This window comes from Dendrobates tinctorius, unplaced genomic scaffold, assembly GCF_039654945.1.
Source record: "Dendrobates tinctorius isolate UK_male_01 unplaced genomic scaffold, ASM3965494v1 ptg000203l, whole genome shotgun sequence".
Taxonomy (NCBI): Eukaryota; Metazoa; Chordata; class Amphibia; order Anura; family Dendrobatidae; genus Dendrobates; species Dendrobates tinctorius.
Genome location: NW_027361870.1, coordinates 19,416,751 through 19,437,694, shown reverse-complemented (window position 1 = coordinate 19,437,694; position 20,944 = coordinate 19,416,751). Strand labels below are relative to the sequence as shown.

Here is a 20,944-nt window from a genome sequence, read left to right as displayed (position 1 = left end):
AATCAGGGGTTTTAGTTAATACAACTGCAGAATCAACAAACTCCTTCAGAAATATGTCAGTTCTAGAAAAATAGGCAGTTATGAAAATTATTGCTATGACAGTACCGACTTACTTTGACCAGATGGGCCTTATACCACCGAAAAAGTGAAAGGGGTGCCACTACATTCTCCCTATAACGGTTCCTAGACTACCTCTCCCTACCTACCGCGGAGATTGGCACCCTAAGACCTGCGCAGATGGCGTCCCCACTCAACGTCGGCTTTCCCTCACTGCTGACCCTATTAATCCCTTTGCTAGATGAAAGATACAAAGGATAGTTGATCATTAAGACCCTTTGGATATGTAGTTTGTAACCAGAAGATCCATTTTGTTTCTTTTTGAAGGATCATCTGGTCCCAATTGCCTCCACATGTAGGTGGTCTTATTTTGTCAATACCCATAAATGTAATAGCCTTGGAGTTACCCTGATGGTATCCATTTATGTGGTTAGCAATGGACGTATCTCTTTTATTACTGATGTCACGTATGTGTTCTCCTACTCTCCTCCGAAACTCTCTCCTGGTCTTTCCTACGTATTCCAGGCCGCATTCACATGTTGCCTTATACACCACTCCTGTGCTTTGGCAATTAATAAACTGAGATTGGTTTGCATTTTACCTATGAGGTTAATAAATGCAGTCTGACATTCCTAGACATCCTAGTCCAAAAGAACGAGAATGGTGAGCTCATGACAAAAAACTACCGTAAACCTACGGCTACAAATTCCCTCTTAAGATGGGAAAGTGGGCATCCCAACTCCCTTAAGAGAGGCATTCCGAAGGGACAATATCTTAGAATCCGTCGGAACTGCTCAAATACAGCCAATTATAAGGAACAGGCTGATGATTTAAGGCAAAGGTTTTTGGATAGAGGCTATCCTAAGAATGTGCTAACGGAAGCCTACCAAAACTCTCTGACAAAAAACAGAAGAGATCTATTGAGCCATGCACCTCCGAAACGGGAGGATAATATCTCTAGGTTCATAACGAAGTTTTCTAATGGGGCTAAAGAGATACGTAAAATCTTAGAACGACACTGGGCAGTGTTGTGTATGGACTTGGATGTCAGGGATACAGTGGGCCCTACCCCTCAGGTCACCTTTCGTCGAGGTAGGTCACTGAGGGATAGATTGGTCCACAGTCATTTTCAGAATCCGTGCAACCAGACATGGTTGGGGTCACCTCCACTGGGATGTCATAGATGTGGGAAATGCAAAGCTTGTGCTTCTATATCCCCGGGTAAAACCTTTAAAAGTAATAACACTGGAAAGGTGTACTCTATCAGACAGTTTATTAATTGCCAAAGCACAGGAGTGGTGTATAAGGCAACATGTGAATGCGGCCTGGAATACGTAGGAAAGACCAGGAGAGAGTTTCGGAGGAGAGTAGGAGAACACATACGTGACATCAGTAATAATAGAGATACGTCCATTGCTAACCACATAAATGGATACCATCAGGGTAACTCCAAGGCTATTACATTTATGGGTATTGACAAAATAAGACCACCTACATGTGGAGGCAATTGGGACCAGATGATCCTTCAAAAAGAAACAAAATGGATCTTCTGGTTACAAACTACATATCCAAAGGGTCTTAATGATCAACTATCCTTTGTATCTTTCATCTAGCAAAGGGATTAATAGGGTCAGCAGTGAGGGAAAGCCGACGTTGAGTGGGGACGCCATCTGCGCAGGTCTTAGGGTGCCAATCTCCGCGGTAGGTAGGGAGAGGTAGTCTAGGAACCGTTATAGGGAGAATGTAGTGGCACCCCTTTCACTTTTTCGGTGGTATAAGGCCCATCTGGTCAAAGTAAGTCGGTACTGTCATAGCAATAATTTTCATAACTGCCTATTTTTCTAGAACTGACATATTTCTGAAGGAGTTTGTTGATTCTGCAGTTGTATTAACTAAAACCCCTGATTTAATATGGAACTAATCCCGTATATATGAATTCCTGCACATGATTGTAGTAGGGGATACTTCAAAATATGATAAATATCTCCAAGAATTAAAACTCTAGAGGGGCTCCCACAATTAGCATGAGATGATATTTTGCTGTTGTATGGATGGTAATGATAGGCGCATATATAGTGCAACAGGGGCTGTATGATGCCGCAATTAAATGACGCCAATATGTTAATATAAAGTATATATATCATTTTCCCTTTGGAGGTGGCAGCGCTGTGTGCGCATGCCCAGTTGGTGGTGCGCGCTCTCAGCGTGTGATGCGCTCTGTTGGGCGAGCACGCTGGTGACGCGCGCGACCCGAACACAGGATGTGAGGTTGATCAGGGACCGGAAGTGACGGCTTCCCGAGACGCCACGGCGCCAACACTTAAAAGGAGGCATGCATGAGTGTATGTACACATAATGTCGGATGAAGTATAGAACGGCCATGCGTGATACACCATTCAGATGAACCCCACTGGACTCCCCTGATGAGATAGGACGAAACGCGTCGGGAGAAAAGGGGTGTCGCGCCTACTAGTCACGGAGATGGCAATCAATCAAATAATGCCCCTGCTAATTGGGTGAGATTGTTCCGTGTTGTATATAATACTTGGGTGTCTAGATATTGGTCTCACCATATAAGAGACGGTCTATCTAAGATATTTATGCATACTTGGTGGATTCAGATTTGTTGCTGATATATAAGAAGGGTATGCGAGATTATATCTTTTACAGGACACCTGATACATTTCTATCTGATATACTATGTATGTGTCACAGAACCTGCAGCGAACGGAATAACTGAGGTTATGTGGTTCTGTTTTATGTTGTATAGCAGTATTGTACCCTGTAGTAGACAGTACTCCAGATGAGGAGAGGGAAACGGGTATGCCATATTTGGGAACATACCGATGGCATGACACCGGTTTCCAATAAAAACGGCCAACGCTATGATATGATAAGTCTAGAGACTATTTTGAGAAATTCTTATGTCTTTTGAAAAGGTTGGTTGTTCTGGACCGATTTAAAATACCCAAAGAATATGCCTGACAATTGGGATAATCAGTAATGATGGGCAATACTAGCTGTTTTCATTTATGCGTTCTTCTTTGTTGTGTTTAATGTTACTTGAGCACCTTGCACTTTATTTTTAAAAAAATATCAATAAAAGGTATATTTTAATTCTATCCATTGGCTGGTTAAACAATTTGGGAAGTGGATATCCTAGTGCTGTATATATAATGTGAATAAGCCCCATAGGTATAGAAAGCTGAAGTGTCAGTATGATGAAAAAGAACCAGGAAAACGGAGCACTCTGTGGTATCGGTAGGAGCCGGTGAGAAATGCACATTTAACCCCGATGCTTTTTTCGGTTATGTGTTTTCGTTTTTCGCTCCCCTCCTTCCCAGAGCCATAACTTTTTTATCTTTCCGTCAATATGGCCATGTGAGGACTTATTTTTTTGCGGGACAAGTTGTACTTTTCAATGACACCATTGGTTTTACCATGTTGTGTACTAGAAAACTGGGTGGCGCTCACAGCAATCCGGCGTTGACAACCATAGAGGTCTCCAGGAGACCTCGGGTTGTTATGCCGACAAACCGGTGTCCCGCGATCACGTGAGACGGGTCACCGGTGTGCTGATTTCCGGCGCGATTGCCAGAAGCTCCATTTAAATGCCGCTGTCAGCGATTGACAGCGGCATTTAACTAGTTAATAGCCGTGAGTGGATGGCGTTCAAAACTCATCAAAGGAAGCAAGTCCGACATCGGCGTACTCTTACGCCCGATGTCAGAAAGGGGTTTAAAGGAGGCACCAACTCCATATTTATGCCTATGGATTTGGAGTGGGATGCCATAAAAGCTCCTGTAGATGTAATGTGTCCCAATACTTTTTTTCCCTTTAATGGACACATTCTTTTTTTAGCTTTGACTTTGCATATTGGGTATATAGAGTTGTCTGTTCCTATATGCTGTTCTTAGCACATCACCTATTCTTTTGTAGGTAGAAACGGGTGATGCCCCGTCAGAAACTAACAGTGAACCAAGGCCGGCGCCAGCAGAAAATGGCTTAAATCACGCTTCCACACTTACACCGAAGCCGTCATCTCAGGCTGTTCACAGTCAGCCGGCTCCAGGTAGGAACGTTCTGCTATTCCTCTGCCCCATGCTTTTCAATCTACAGCAACATTTAAGAAAATGTCAAATTTCAAATTATTAAAAATGGAATTACTTACTTTTTTTTTTTTTTTAAATACTCACGTAAAATTGTAATTTCTAAAAGAGTGGAAATAATCTGCTTCTGTAGGAGCTAACTGTGACAATGAGACATTTCCTTATTTAGCAAGAGAGTCTCATACTTTGGACTAATGTGGCAGACTATTAGATTGGATGGAGAATCCGTAATAAGAGATTCACGATATGACCTAGTTGTTTTCTTCTTTTTATAGGCTCAGTGAAAGCTCCTGCTAAAACTGCCCCTGCTGAGGACCTCATATTGAGTGTTTTAACAGGTAAATGATAACCTGATATGATCAGAAAAGAATACTTGAGCTGAAGTCATTCTAAACAGTGTATAAATGGAGAAGCGTACTTGTGTATTTGGGTGTGTGCACACGCTGCGGATTCTGCTGCTGATCCGCAGTGGTTTTGGCCCTGCGGATCCGCAGCAGTTTTTGCTGCGGTGTACAGTACCTTTATAGTCTATGGAAAATAAAAACCGCAGTGCACACGGTGCGGAATTCTCCGAGCGGATTTGCTGCGGTTTTAAAACCGCAGCATGTCACTTCTTTGTGCGGAATCCGCAGCGGTTTCACACCTGCTCCATTGTAGAGGTGTCAAACCGCAGGGGTAAACCACAGGCTAATCCGCAGATAAACCGCAGGTCTTTTGACCTGCGGATTTTGCAAAATCCGCGCGGAAAAATCCGCAGCAGAATCCACAGCGTGTGCACACAGCCTTATACTTGACTACTGCAACCTACTGCTTTGTGGCCTCCCCTCCAATCTATTCTAAACTCTGCTGCCCGACTAATCCACCTGTCCCCCCGCTATTCCCCAGCCTCTCCCCTCTGTCAATCCCTGCACTGGCTCCCCATTAGCCAAAGACTCCAGTTCAAAACCCTAACCATGACATACAAAGCCATCCACAACCTGTGTCCTCCATACATCTGTGACCTCGTCTCCTGGTACTTACCTGCACGCAACCTCCGATCCTCACAAGATCTCCTCCTGTACTCCCCCTCTTATCTCCTCTTCCCACAATCGCATACAAGATTTCTCCCATGCATCACCCCTACTCTGGAACTCTCTACCACAACATATCAGACTCTCGCTTACCATGGAAACCTTCAAAAAGAACCTGAAGACCTACCTCTTCCGACAAGCCTTCATCCTGCAGTAACCACCGATCCACCAAACCACTGCACGACCAGCTCTACCCTCGCCTACTGTATCCTCACCCATCCCTTGTAAATTGTGAGCCCTTGCGGGCAGGGTACTTGTTTTTATTATGTATACCCCCTCCTCACATGTAAAGCGCCATGGAATAAATGGCGCTATAATAATAAATAATAATAATACTCCGAATGCTTCACCTTTAGCTAAGTTCACACCCAGACTTCAAGTGGGAGTCTGAAATCTGGGCAATGATGGAGTATTCCGAATTATAATAAATTAGTAAGTTTTTATTTGTTTACATTTAAACCACAAGCAAAGATTTTATGTATGTTGTAGACAACCCCTTCAACACTATTTACCAGGTTACATTTGGTTAGGAACTCAAATTTCTCAAAAGTCACTTTCAGTACAATAGTGTGACCTGCTAACCCCTTAACCACCATCTTTAACTCCCATCACAATCACTAGATGGTCACACAATATAATAATATAACATAATAAGAGAAGATAAACAATCCCCAACAGACTATTGTGAAATCATCTTGTTCTCTGGATGTGTGGAGCGTAGCACTAAGATAAGGAAAGATATATCTAAACTTCACTTTCTTTTGTCCGGTACCCTTCTCGTTGTAACACATACAATGGAGCTTTTTTTTAAGGTTCTGTTAATTTGGAAATATTACTGGTACATTACTGTGTAGGAGGAATTCTTTAAAAAATAGAAGTATTAATAGTTATTTGTTATCAATTAGCATCATGATGGTGCGATCAATCAAAACAGCATTAAAGCATCAATTCTTCTCTGTACAATTGTACACAGTTTTTGAAAGAACTCGGCAGAGAGGTTGTTCCAAACATCTTGCAGAACTGACCACAGATCTTCTCGGGCTGTTTGCTGTTAATAATAATAATAATAATAATAATAATAATAAATTTTATTTCTATAGCGCCGACATATTCCGCAGCACTTTACATTTCAGAGGGGATTTGTACAGACAATAGACATTACAGCATAACAATAATCACATAGATTATAACAAATACCAAGAGGAAAGAGGGCCCTGCTCGCAAGCTTACAATCTATGAGGAAAGAGGTAGACACGAAAGGTGGGTGGTAACAGTTGCCCTGATTGTTTGGACCAGCCATAATGTTAAGTGTGTAACAGTACAAACACAGAGGGCTAATGGATGCATAAAGCATGTGGGAACATGATGCGGGGAATCTGGTTATGGTAAAACTTTTGGCTGTGCCCCACAGGGATAGATTAGGTTAATGTGTTGAGGCGATAGGCCAGTCTGAATAAATGCGTTTTCAGGGCACGCTTAAAATTGTGGGGATTGGGGACTAATCGTATTGACCTGGGAAGTGCATTCCAAAGAATTGGCGCAGCACGTGTAAAGTCTTGGAGACGGGAGTGGGAGGTTCTGACTATTGAGGATGCTAACCTCAGGTCATCAGCAGAACGGAGGGCGCGGGTAGGGTGGTATACTGAAACAAGGGAGGAGATGTAGGGTGGTGCTGAGCCATGGAGGGCTTTGTGGGTGAGGGTAATAAGTTTATACTGAATTCTGGAGTGGATTGTTAGCCAGTGTAATGACTGGCACAAGGTAGAGGCATCGGTGTAACGATTGGTGAGGAATATGATCCTGGCTGCAGCATTCAAGACAGATTGGGGAGAGTTTAGTAAGAGGGAGACCGATTAGAAGAGAGTTACAACAGTCGAGAGGAGAATGAATAAGAGAAACAGTAAGAGTTTTTGCAGAGTCAAAAGTAAGAAAAGGTCGAATTCTAGAAATATTTTTGAGGTGCAGATGACAAGAGCGAGCCAGTGATCGGATGTGGGGGGCAAAGGAAAGCTCGGAATCAAGTATGACCCCAAGACAGCGGGCCTGTTGCTGGGGAGTAATAGTGGAACCACACACAGAAATGGCAATGTCGGGTATAGGTACATTAGTAGAGGGAGGAAACACCAGGAGTTCAGTCTTTGACAGGTTCAGTTTCAGATTTAGTGAGGACATGATATTAGACACAGCGTTTAGACAATCGCCGGTGTTTTCTAGAAAGGCTGGCTTGATGTCAGGAGAAGAAGAGTATAATTGGGTGTCATCAGCATAGAGATGGTACTGGAAACCAAATCTACTGATTGTTTGACCAATAGGGGCAGTGTACAAGGAGAAGAGGAGGGGGCCTAGAACCGATCCTTGAGGAACCCCAACAGTAAGGGGAAGGTGAGAGGAGGAGGAACTGGCAAAAGATACAGTAAAGGAGTGGTCAGAGAGATAGGAGGAGAACCATGAGAGAACAGTGTCCTTGAGGCCAATGGAACGGAGCATAGTGAGGAGGAGCTGATGATCCACAGTGTCGAATGCTGCAGATAGATCCAAGAGAATTAGCATGGAGTAATGACCATTTGATTTAGCTGTTAGTAGATCATTAGAGACTTTAGTGAGGGCAGTTTCAGTGGAGTGTAAAGAGCGGAAACCGGATTGGAGAGGGTCGAGAAGAGAGTTATCAAAGAGATAGCAGATAAGACGGGAGTGGACCAGGCGTTCCAGGAGTTTAGAGATGAAGGGAAGATTAGAGACAGGTCTATAGTTAGCGGCGCAGTTTTGGTCGAGGGATGGTTTTTTAAGTAGTGGATGTATGATGGCATGCTTAAATGAGGAGGGAAAAATACCAGAAGAGAGAGAGAGGTTAAATATTTTAGTTAGGTGAGGGGTGACACAAGGGGAAAGGGGCTGGAGTAGATGTGACGGAAATGGGTCACTGTTGCAAGTGGTTGGGCGAGAAGATGCCAGGAGCCTGCTTACTTCTTCTTCTGTGACTGGTTCAAAATCAGAGAGTGAGCTAGATGCAGTGAGGGAGGGAGGACAGTGCATGGTATGAGATGATTGGGAGATAATTTCCTGTCGAATCTGGTCAATTTTTTCTTTGAAGTAATTGGCCAGATCGTCAGCTCGGAGCTCCGTGGTTGGGACCTGTACTCTTGGGTTGAGTAGAGAATGAAAAGTGTCAAAGAGATGTTTCGGGTTATTGGACAGTGAGGTGATGAGGGTGTTGAAATAGGTTTGTTTGGAGAGGTGAAGGGCAGTGTTGTATGTTCTAAGCATAAACTTAAAATGGATGAAATCTTCGTGTAGATTGGATTTTCTCCACAGACGTTCGGCGCACCTGAAGCACCGCTGCAGGAACATGTTTGCAGGGTGTGCCAGGGTTGTCGCCGTCTGTGTTGTGGTGTTCTATTTATAGGGGGTGCAAATTCATCCAGGGCACTTTGAAGTGTTTCATTGTAATGCTTCAGTGCAGAATCAGGACATGAGAGGGAGGACATAGGGGCCAATGAAGACTGCAAGTTCTTCATAAGTTTCTGGGTGTTAATGGCCTGTATGTTTCTATAAATATGGACAGTGGGGGTGATCTGAGCAGCCTGGCAGTTCTTGATAGAGAATGAAAGAAGATTGTGGTCAGAGAGCGGGAGAGGGGAGTTTGCAAAATCATCCACTGCACAAAGCCGAGAGAAGACCAAGTCGAGGGAGTTTCCGTCTTCATGCGTTGGAGAATTAGTAAGCTGCGAAAGGCCAAATGAGGAGGTTAGAGATAAAAGGTGAGTAGCAGATGGGGAGAGTGGAAGAGCAATGGGGATGTTGAAATCTCCCATGATGAGGGTAGGGATGTCAAGTGGCAAAATGATCCAGGAACTGATGGGAGGGGCCAGGAGGACGATATACCAAAGCCACTCGCATGGAGAAGGGGATGTAGAGTCTGACGGCATGGACCTCAAAAGAAGGGAAGACTAGTGAGGATAGTTGAGGGATAACCTGAAAGGTACATTTTGGTGATAGGAGCAGACCAACGCCTCCACCTGCTCTATTGTCTGATTTTGGGGTATGAGAGAAGTGTAGTCCCCTGTATGAAAGAGCAGCAGCAGCACCAGCTGCTGTGCAATGCTTGTATGATCCTGACAATGTACCATATTTGGTCATTAGTTTCATAGATTTCTTTACCCTAAATTCATTGAGGACAGGAAGTTTTTTTTAATGCAGGAAAAAAGTAGACATTTATCGTAGATACTTATAGAAATTGCAGAGTCCATATGCAAAAATACACTAGTTTTCTGGAAAAACAGTTATAAATACATTTTCTTGAATTGAGGAGTATTTAATTGGATGTCTATTGAGCGAAAAATATTTTTTACTACTAGGTTTCATTAAAAACATTGCACCATTTGCCATCTGTGGCCTCTGTCTATTGCTGAGTGCAGAATAAGTTAACTGAGAATCCTTCAGTGAGCTAATTCTGAAGGGAGAGTTTGTAATTAATTTTGGAGTGTTTTTTTTTCTGAGCTTCTCATACCTGATTTATGAGTGCATTAAAGTTCACTTCCTTTTGATGAGACTTGTTGACATATAATCAGCTAATAGGAGTTCAGATAAAAAGAGTTACAAAATTTTCCGTCATAAAATCTGACAGGTTTCAGATAACTCATTTTTCAGCCAGCAATAAACAGTGTAAGTCCATGTTTAGGGATGAGCGAAGTTGTGGAAGGTGCTGTAAAATGACTGTAAAATGGTCATAGTAAGGGCTAGGGGGCTGCAAAAGGAAGGAAAATGGGGTTAAGAGCAGGACAACTGCCCTTTAAAGAAATGTGGATAGGAAAATTACTTAAAATAACATATTCAGGATTGAGAGTCCTCAGTAGTTGATACCTTTTAATGGCTAACTGAAAAGATGGTAACATATTGCAAGCTTTCGAGACTACTCGGGTCTCTTCATCAGGCATTGACTAATACATATTTTTCTATCTACTGGCTAACACGGTACAAAGATATACATCTTTCCTGTATTAATATAACTTAGAATAAAAAAAAATACCTTGAACCAGGAGGCAAATGTCAAAGTGGAGAAGTGGAGCAGTGCCTTGCATGTATATTTTATTGAACTTATTAATAAATAAGTAAATGAAAAAAAAAAAAATTACCTGGGGTCCCCCCTATTTTTAATAACCAGCTATGCCAAAGCAGAAAGCTGGGGGCTGATCTTAATAGTCTGGAAAGGGCCATTAATATAATGGCCCCATCCCAGCCTAATAAGACCAGCCCTCAGCCGCCCCAGAAATGGTGCAGACAATTCTGGCGTTTAGCCTCAGCTCTTCCCAATTGCCCTGGTGCAAGTGGCCAAAATCAGGAGTGTATCCATCAGAGGAAAAGTATAATAGAATTACATCACCACTCCTGTATTTATCACCCACTCCTGGGTTTGTCTTACAAATACTGCGGTAACAATCTCACCAAATACTCATGGTGTGTGCACGTGGCCTGAGAAAGAGGCTAAAGACAGCAAAATGGCAACATTTTCAAAGAAACTGAATAGTAAAAATGATTATTGGCCGAAAATACATACATTTAAGTATTTAAAAAAGCCTCCAAATGTGTCAATTTCTTTTAAGATGTGCCTAATTTTGTATGACCCTGGAAAGGTTGACCTCCCATGACTCTCACCCCAACACACCTACCTTGCTGTCTTGTTGTCCTCGGTCAAAGAGGGGGTATAGCCCCTCTCTCTTCCTTTTTGTTGTCCTGACCCCTCCTCTGCCTATGTCACTTCCCCCCATTTTTTCCAAAATTTTTTCCCATCTGTCCTTTTGTCACTCCCTCCCTGCCAGTGTCATGCCCACCTCCCTCCAACCCCCTGGGTCTCGTCCGGCAGCTACTGGAAGTGCACACCACTGCTGTAGGTTTACACTAAATTTTCTGTCCATTCACATACTATTTATAGTAAATTTGTCAGGTGGTTGAGAATAAAGAAAAGAAAAAAATTGCAAATTATTGCACAAATATAGCAGATGCCATCATTTTTTTTTTAAACTTTTTTATTTCTATTTTTTTTTTACTTTTTTCTCACCAGAAGTGGAAGCTCAGACTATTGATGAACTGAAACAACAAAAGACCTTTGTGAAATTGCAAAAGAAACATTACAAGGAAATGAAGGATCTTGTTAAAAAACACCATAAGAAAACCACTGACCTGATCAAGGAGCACACCACTAAATACAATGAGATCCAGAACGATTACTTACGGAGGCGGGCAACCCTCGAGAAGACTGCAAGGAGAGACAGCAAAAAAAGGTAAGGAATCTGATGAGGAATCTGGGAGATTGCTGTAGATGTCACAGGAGCTGTGAGCAAAATTTGATTTTCATGATATGCTTGCAGAATTGGAGATTTCTAGAAATGATGCCACATATTAAGTTGCGATCCAGGAACACCATGTCCGTAGCTCCTAGGTCAGAGTTGTCAGCAGGGTTGGCATTATGGGTGGTGCCACCTGTATGGTCAAATTTCTAGTGGAGGCATCGGAGGCTTGTGATAAAATGTAATATTAAATGATGTATCCAGGATGAGAAAAACATTGCTGCCTTTATCCGAAAACAGCCCCAACCCTCCCTTTAGGTTTTTTATGGTATTGCAGTGTTACGCTATTCACTTCAATGGAGCTGAACTGCAATACCAGGCACAACCTGCATGGCAAAGGTGGTGCTGTTTTTCAATCCTTTTAATTTCATAGTCACATTATTTCTACGTCATAGGGCACTTCTGTCTCCATTTCTTGTTGTGTCGTGTATGGGTAATTCTGTGCAAACACCTTTTTGTGGATAATTTAGAAAGTGTTGTTAAGCTGCCACCTGGAGGCTCTATCATGTTCTTCCTATAGGGCACTACCACCAAATATGTATTTTTTTACTTGGTGTAAATGTTGCTTTTCTCCTGATTGTGACGTTATTTATTTTTTGTTCATGTGCCTTTCTATTCCCAATATATGTCCTCCCTCTTCCCAGTTTCTAAATCTAGTTTTTATAGCCAACTGAGCGTGGTCTTCAGAAAGAAAGATCAAAGGAACGAAGGAAGATCTATATATGCACACACAGCTGATCGTTATATGGTACTGAGGCAGAAGTGGCCATGATTATGTGTATTATCTATAGAAAACATTTTTGTGTGCGTATATAAAAAGACAGTACCAGCCAAACAGACTAATAAGTTAATGCATCACGTCATCAAAAGGTATAAATTTTATTAATCAAAAGAATTGGTGTGCAGTGGGCATACAAGCAAAGAAGAAGAGAGCGCACATCAAAAAGAGTAACAATATAATATGGAATTGTGTATAAAAATTACTGGGGGAGGGTGATGGAACCTGCTGTGTTATACATACATCCAAAGATAGGCAATGGCAGGATTTATATAAAAGAGCTATAGGAGGAGCTATAGTATGATCGATGCATGCCACATAATGCAAATAGACAATATGTTAAAGACCATATAGAAAAAGAGTAATTTTGTAAATGGGTAGAAATTTCACATACAGCGAATTAAATAAGTATTGAACATGTCACCAATTTTCTAAGTAAATATACTTCTGAAGGTGCTATTGACATGAAATTCTCAGACGTTAATAACAACCCATCATATCCACACAGGCAAAGAACTCGAACCATACATGTCCATAAATTAAGTGTTATGTGTAGTAATGAGAAATGACACAGGGAAAAAGAATTGAACACGTTTACTGAAATGTATTTAATGATGTGTACAAAAGCCTTTGTTGGTGATGACAGCTTCAAGATGCCTCCTGTATGGAGAAACTACTTGGATGCATTGCTCAATTGTGATCTTGGCCCATTCTTCCACACAAACACCCTTCACATCCTGAAGCTCCCGTGGGCTCCTTCTATGAACTATGCACTATCATTTCATCTTCATCTTCCTGGTAGATAACAAATATTCAGGATTGAGAGTCCTCAGTAGTTGATACCTTTTAATGGCTAACTGAAAAGATGGTAACACATTGCAAGCTTTCGAGACTACTCAGGTCTCTTCATCAGGCTAGACTAATACAAAATCTGAAGTCACATATTTATGCACAATACAGCCTAGAAAAAATGCAATAGATAAGACAAGTGACGTGAAGCAGAACTATCAATATGGAAGGGGGAGAAACATAAATATAAACATTGGACCAGTTCATAGATAAGGAGTCCGGATGTTTTATGGTCCTCTGATTGGGGTCTAATTCTGTGTTGTGATGCCCCCACAATGTTTTAAATGGAAATTCCTTAATTGATGTAAAAAGGCATAAATCCATGCGACACATTCATTCCAGCACTGAGAGTGTCAAAGGTCGTCATAAATTTGTACTCCCAAACTTAAGAATCATAGAATCATAGAATCGTAGAGTTGGAAGGGACCTCCTGGGCCATCTGGTCCAACCCCCTGCTCAAAGCAGGATTCGCTAAATCATCCCAGTCAGATGTCTGTCCAGCCTCTGTTTGAAGACTTCCATTGAAGGAGAACTCACCACTTCTCGTGGCAGCCTGTTCCACTCATTGATCACTCTAACTGTCAAAAAGTTTTTTCTAATATCTAATCTGTGTCTCCTCCCATTCAGTTTCATCCCATTGCTTCTAGTCTTTCCTTGTGCAAATGAGAATAAAGTTGATCCTTCTACAATGTGACAGCCCTTTAGATATTTGTAGACAGCTATTAAGTCTCCTCTCAGTCTTCTCTTTTGCAAACTAAACATTCCCAAATCCTGCAACCTTTCCTCATAAGACAGGGTTTGCAGACCGGTCACCATTCTGGTCGCTCTTTTCTGAACTTGCTCCAGTTTGTTGATGTCTTTTTTAAAATGTGGTGCCCAAAACTGGACACAATATTCCAGATGAGGTCTGACCAAAGAGGAGTAGAGGGAAATAATGACTTCACGTGATCTAGACTGTATGCTTCTGTTAATACATCCTAGAATTGCATTTGCCTTTTTTGCTGCTGCATCACACTGTTGACTCATATTCAGTCTGTGATCTATTAGTATACCCAAGTCTTTTTCACATGTGCTGTCACTTAGCCCTATTCCTCCCACTCTATATATGCTTTTTTCATTTTTATTGCCCAGATGAAGTACTTTGCATTTCTCCCTGTTAAAAACCATTCTGTTAGTTGCTGCCCACTTCTCCAGTTTATTTAAATCTTTTTGAATCCTCTCTCTCTCTTCTCTAGTATTAGCTATCCCTCCTAGCTTTGTGTCATCAGCAAATTTAATCAGTTTACCCTCAATTCCTTCATCTAAATCGTTGATAAAGATGTTGAACAATACAGGGCCCAGGACAGAGCCCTGTGGTACCCCACTTGAGACATTCTTCCAACTGGATGTGCAGCCATTTACGACCACTCTTTGGGTCCGATCACTAAGCCAGTTATGAATCCACCTAACAGTTGCCTTGTCCATTCCATACTTAGTCATTTTTTCAATAAGGATTGTATGAGAGACTTTGTCAAATGCTTTGCTGAAGTCAAGATATACTATATCTACAGCATTTCCTTGATCCACCCAATCAGTGATACCGTCATAGAAGGAAATTAAGTTAGTCTGACATGACTTATTAGTTACAAACCCATGCTGACTCTGTTTAATCACTTCATTCTTATCCAGGTATTGACATACATGTTGTTTAATAATTTGTTCAAAGATCTCTCCTGGTATAGAAGTCAGACTCACTGGCCTATAGTTTCCTGGGTCCACCTTCTTCCCCTTTTTGAAGATAGGAACAACATTTGCTGTTCTCCAGTCTTCTGGCACTTCTCCTGTTCTCCAAGAATTTTCAAAGATTATGGAGAGGGGTTCAAAAATTTCTTCTGCTATCTCCTTCAGTACTCTGGGGTGTAATTCATCTGGACCTGGAGACTTGAATTCATTTAGGTTAGCTAAGTGTTTCCTCACTATCTTTCTGTTTATAGATATCCTGGATTCTTCTATTCCCTTAATAGGACAGTGGATAACAGTTGATGTTGCATTTCCTTTTTGAGAGAAAACAGATGCAAAATAGGAATTTAAAAGTTCAGCCTTCTCAACATCCTGTCTTACCATTTCATCATTTTCATCCTGTAAAAATCCTATAGCATCTTTGACTTTTCTTTTACTTTTGACATATCCCCAAAATCCTTTATTATTGCTTTTGACATCTCTTGCAAGCCTCAGTTCATTTTCAGCTTTAGCTAATCTGATTTGTGCCCTGCAGGTTCTGCAGACAGCATTATATTCTTCTTTAGATATGCCTCCCTCTTTCCATTTTATAAACATTTTTTTCTTCCTTTTTAGCATGTGCTTAAGTTCTGTGTTCATCCATCCTGGTTTCCTTAAATGCTTCCTATTCTTCCCTCTTTTCGGAATTGTTAACAACTGTGCTTTGAGAATTTCATTTTTCAAGATTTCCCATCCTTCCTGGACATTTTTGTCTTTAAGGATATCCAGCCATTGGATCCCTCCAATTCTCTTTCTGAATCCCTTAAAATCTGCCTTTCTGAAATCTAACCTTGACGTCTGAGTCTTCACAGGTCTTCCGCCTCTAGTTATCCAAAATTCTAAAATAGCATGGTCGCTACCTCCTAGGGTCCCAGCCACTTTTACCTCCTCAACCATTTCCTCCCTGTTTATAAGGATTAGATCCAAGGTAGCAGTTCCCCTTGTTTTCTCCCTTACTTGTCTCTCTCTCTGAGAATTGAAGTTAACTTTCAATACCAGTAATTTCATATCCACGTTGCTGTGATCAGGGATACAGAAATGTTTTGCCACAGGTAGATCCATTCTTTTTTCTCTTATTGTGTGACGATGAGCATTCATCCTTATTCTAAGCTTTTGCCCTGTCTCCCCCACATACAGACCCCCAGTTGGACATTTAGTACAAATAATTAAGTACACCACATTAGATGTAATGCAGGTGAAAGTACCTGGGATCTTGTAGTCCTGATGTGAGTTGGGGATCTTTATCTTGTCCGTGGTCATTATAAATGGACAGGTTTTACATTTTTTCTGGTTGCAAGGAAAGGTTCCTGCAGCTGTTGTTATAAAATTGTTATAAATTGTTATAATTGTTATAAAATTCATCCTCACCCACAATTACTTTGAATTTGACAACAGGATCTATCTACAGGAGACTGGCACAGCTATGGGAAGTAAAATGGCTCCACAGTATGCAAATCTTTTCGTGGCCAAGCTTGAAAGCGACTTTTTGTCCTCATGCCCCATCAGGCCCCTGGCCTACTACCGCTTCATTGATGATATTTTAATCATCTGGACGGAGTCTGAGCAACAGCTAAAGACGTTCCACGAACAGTTTAATCAATTTCATCCCACCATCAATTTAACACTCAACTACTCCAGTACTGAGATTAATTTTTTGGACACCATCATTAAGCTAAAAAGCAATGAAATAGAGACATCCCTGTATCAGAAGCCAATCGACCATCCAACATACCTTAAATGGGACAGTTTCCATCCAAAACACATAAAGAACTCTATTATCTATAGCCAAGCCATCAGATACAATCGTATATGTTCCAACCCCATGGATAGAGACAAACACCTTTGTCGCCTCAAAAAGACCTTTTTGAATCAGGGTTACCATCCAAGAACAATTGAAAACCAAATTACAAGAGCCACCAGATTGTCAAGGAATCACCTGCTACATTACAAAGCTAAAGAAGAAAATAACCGAGTGCCTCTAGTAGTCATCTACTACCCAAATCTGGAGGTGCTAAGGGGAGCTGCACGGAAATTACAACCTTTACTACAAAAAGATGCCCGATTAAAATCCATTTTTCCAGACCCCCCACTGCTGTGTTTTAGGCAGCCCCAAATTTAAGAAGCATCATTGTCAGAAGCTCCCTGTCCTCTCCAACAGCTGCAGGAACCTTTCCTTGCAACCAGAAAAAAATGTAAAACCTGTCCATTTATAATGACCACGGACAAGATAAAGATCCCCAACTCACATCAGGACTACAAGATCCCAGGTACTTTCATCTGCATTACATCTAATGTGGTGTACTTAATTATTTGTACTAAATGTCCAACTGGGGGTCTGTATGTGGGGGAGACAGGGCAAAAGCTTAGAACAAGGATGAATGCTCATCGTCACACAATAAGAGAAAAAAGAATGGATCTACCTGTGGCAAAACATTTTTGTATCCCTGATCACAGCAACATGGATATGAAATTACTGGTATTGAAAGGTAACTTCAATTCTCAGAGAGAGAGACGAGTTTGGGAGTACAAATTTATGACGGCCTTTGACACTCTCAGTGCTGGAATGAATGTGTTGCAAGGATTTATGTCTTTTTACATCAATTAAGGAATTTCCTTTTAAAACCTTGTGGGGGCATCACAACACAGAACTAGACCCCAATCAGAGGACCATAAAACATCCGGACTCCTTATCTATGAACTGGTCCAATGTTTATGTTTATGTTTCTCCCTCTCCCATATTGATAGTTCTGCTTCACGTCACTTGTCTTATCTATTGCATTTTTTCTAGGCTGTATTGTGCATAAATATGTGACTTCAGTTTTTGCATTAGTCTAGCCTGATGAAGAGACCTAAGTAGTCTCGAAAGCTTGCAATGTGTTACCATCTTTTCAGTTAGCCATTAAAAGGTATCAACTACTGAGGACTCTCAATCCTGAATATTTTTCTGTCTACTGGCTAACACGGTACAAAGATATACATCTTTCCTGTATGGTAGACGACAAAAGATTTTAATCAAGAATGTCTCTGTACATTTGTCTCATTCATCCTTTTCATCCTTCCTTTAATCACATGAGATTTGCCAGTACCGTCTGCTGTAAAACAGCCCCTCATCATGATGTCCCCACCTCTAAACTTCACTGTTGGTATGGTGTTTTTGGGGTAATATGCAGTGCCTATTGGCCTACAAACATGTTGTGTGCTATGACATACAAATAATTAAATTTTGGTCTCATCTGACAAAACTGTATTCTCCCAGTATTTCACATGCTTGTCTAAATGTTATTGAGCAAAATTAAATGTGCTTGAAAATGCTTTTTGTTCAGCAATGTAGTCTTGCATGGTGAGCGTGTAATCAGGACATGGAGGTTGAGTGCAGTACTTACAGTTTTCTTTGAAACAATTGTACCTGCTAATTCCAGGTCTTTCTGTAGCTCCCCACAGGTAGTCCTTGGGTCTTGGACACCTCTTCTTGCACAATTCTTTTCACTTCTCTGTCTGAAATCTTGCAGGGAGCACCTGGTAATGGCCAGTTTACGGTGAAATTATATTCTTTCCACTCCCGATTTATGTCCCCAACAGTACTCACTGGAACCTTCAGTAGTTTATAAATTCTTCAGTAACCGATGCCATCAGTATGTTTTGCAACAATAAGGTTACAAAGGTCTTAAGACACCTCACTGATTTTATGCATCATAAGATGTTTCTTATCTGGCACCTCGTTAATGAGACAACTTTTTATAGTCCATCAGTTGAACCAGCTGATATTAGTTTTCACTGAATGACAGAATCGCTTTTTAATTACTGATAGATTTTGGCTGGTGTCATGACTTTCCAAATCTCTTTCTTCATGCGTTCCATACTTTTTCCCTGTGTCATTTCTCATTAGTAGCTTGTAGAAAACTTTGCACTCATGTAAATGTTGTAAGAATATAATTTTATTGTGTGCAAGCAATCCAAAAATAAGGAAGACGTTTCAGTCATACATTGACCCTCATCAGTCAAGGAGATTGCAGTGTGTACAGAGTTACAGGCAATAATGAACACTGAGGATCAGCAGCACATGATGAATGCTGTCTATCCTCTAGGGGAAACGCGTCAAAACCCTTTTTTAATCATGAACATTTAAATTCATTTATGGGGTTAACATTTCCTAATCCAGTGTTTAGAGAATCTTGCACATGATTAAGATAAGTACCTTTGCGCCCTTTTCTTGCCCTTTTATGTTATTATTCATGTCATTTTTTGTTTATGGATCTATTATATGGGCTAGCCAGAGTTACACTAGAGGGATATTCCTGGTTTAACAGGCTGCCAACCTCCACAGTAAGGCAGGAAATATATTTTAAGGGCTGTCTATAGTGTTAGTATATAATTTGATGTTACTTGACTTTACTTTGGGCCCTCTAACTTGCTATCTGTTTCTAAATTTTTACATTTTGGCCTACTGTGGCAAATACATACAGTTAGGTTCATATATTTGGACAGAGACAACATTTTTTAATTGTGGTTCTAGACATTACCACAATGAATTTTAAACAAAACAATTCAGATGCAGTTGAAGTTCAGACTTTCAGCTTTCATTTGAGGGTATCCACATTAAAATTGGATGAAGGGTTTAGGAGTTTCAGCTCCTTAACATGTGCCACCCTGTTTTTAAAGGGACCAAAAGTAATTGGACAGATTAAGTAATTGTAAATAAAATGTTCATTTCTAGTACTTGGTTGAAAACCCTTTGTTGGCAATGACTGCCTGAAGTCTTGAACTCATGGACATCACCAGACGCTGTGTTTCCTCCTTTCTGATGCTCTGCCAGGCCTTCACTGAGGTGGTTTTCAATTGCTGTTTGTTTGTGGGCCTTTCTGTCTGAAGTTTAGTCTTTAACAAGTGAAATGCATGCTCAATTGGGTTGAGATCAGGTGACTGACGTGGCCATTCAAGAATATTCCACTTCTTTGCTTTAATAAACTCCTGGGTTGCTTTGGCTTTATGTTTTGGGTCATTGGTCGTCGTTTCATACTACAGATGGACAATCAGTTTGGCTGCATTTGGCTGGATCTGAGCACACAGTATGTCTCTGAATACCTCAGAATTCATTCGGCTGCTTCTGTCCTGTGTCACATCATCAATAAACACTAGTGACCCAGTGCCACTGGCAGCCATGCATGCCCAAGCCATCACACTGCCTCCGCCGTGTTTTACAGATGATGTGGTATGCTTTGGATCATGAGCTGTACCACGCCTTCGCCATACTTTTCTATTTCCATCAGGGCTGTGGAGTCGGAGTCGTGGAGTCGGAGTCGGAGTCGGTGCTCATTTTGGTGGAGTCGGAGTCGGAGTTGGAGTCGGTATAAAATGGACCGACTCCTAAAATATATAATAAATTGGGTACAGTAATTCAATGCAGGATGTGCTGAATATTTTTTCATAGGAATTTGGGAAAGTTATGAAATGTCCTATAAATGGCTGTTCTATTCCTGATCTAAGGCTACATTCACACACAGCGTTTTTCCTGTGTTTTTTGAGGATACGTTTTTCAGCTGCAAAAGCTGATCATCTATTTAAAAAACCGCATCACCTGAAAGGTTTTTGAGCTCATAGATAATGTTTTCAATAGCAAAAGCAGATTAGAAATCTGCTCTATCTATCCATTTATCCATATCTGTCTATCCATATCGTATCTGTACCAAAAAGAATGAAAACCGGGTAGTACACCAATATATATTCTGTTCTATCTAAATATCTTGATTATGGGATCATAAAAATGATTAAATGTCTGAGGTTCACATTGTACTACAACAAATTTTTCACTTAAATATAAGCAATATGTGTGGGAGTCGGAGTCGGAGTCGTGGAGTCGGAGTCGGAGTTGGAGTCGGTGTAAGGGAAATTGAGGAGTCGGAGTCGCAGGTTTGGCTTACCGACTCCACAGCCCTGCTTTCCATCATTCTGGTAGAGGTTGATCTTGGTTTCATCTGTCCA

The 20,944-nt window shown here is 41.1% G+C and overlaps 1 protein-coding gene across 1 annotated transcript in view; it reads left to right on the top strand.

The window, feature by feature from the left end:
- Positions 1-20,944, top strand: part of PLCB1 (phospholipase C beta 1) — a 1,254,316-nt gene that overhangs the window by 985,318 nt on the left and 248,054 nt on the right. The window contains exons 24-26 of the mRNA XM_073553862.1: positions 3,997-4,129; positions 4,442-4,504; positions 11,295-11,514. Of these exons, the coding sequence (XP_073409963.1) occupies positions 3,997-4,129; positions 4,442-4,504; positions 11,295-11,514 (416 nt within the window). The remainder of the gene's footprint in view (positions 1-3,996; positions 4,130-4,441; positions 4,505-11,294; positions 11,515-20,944) is intronic.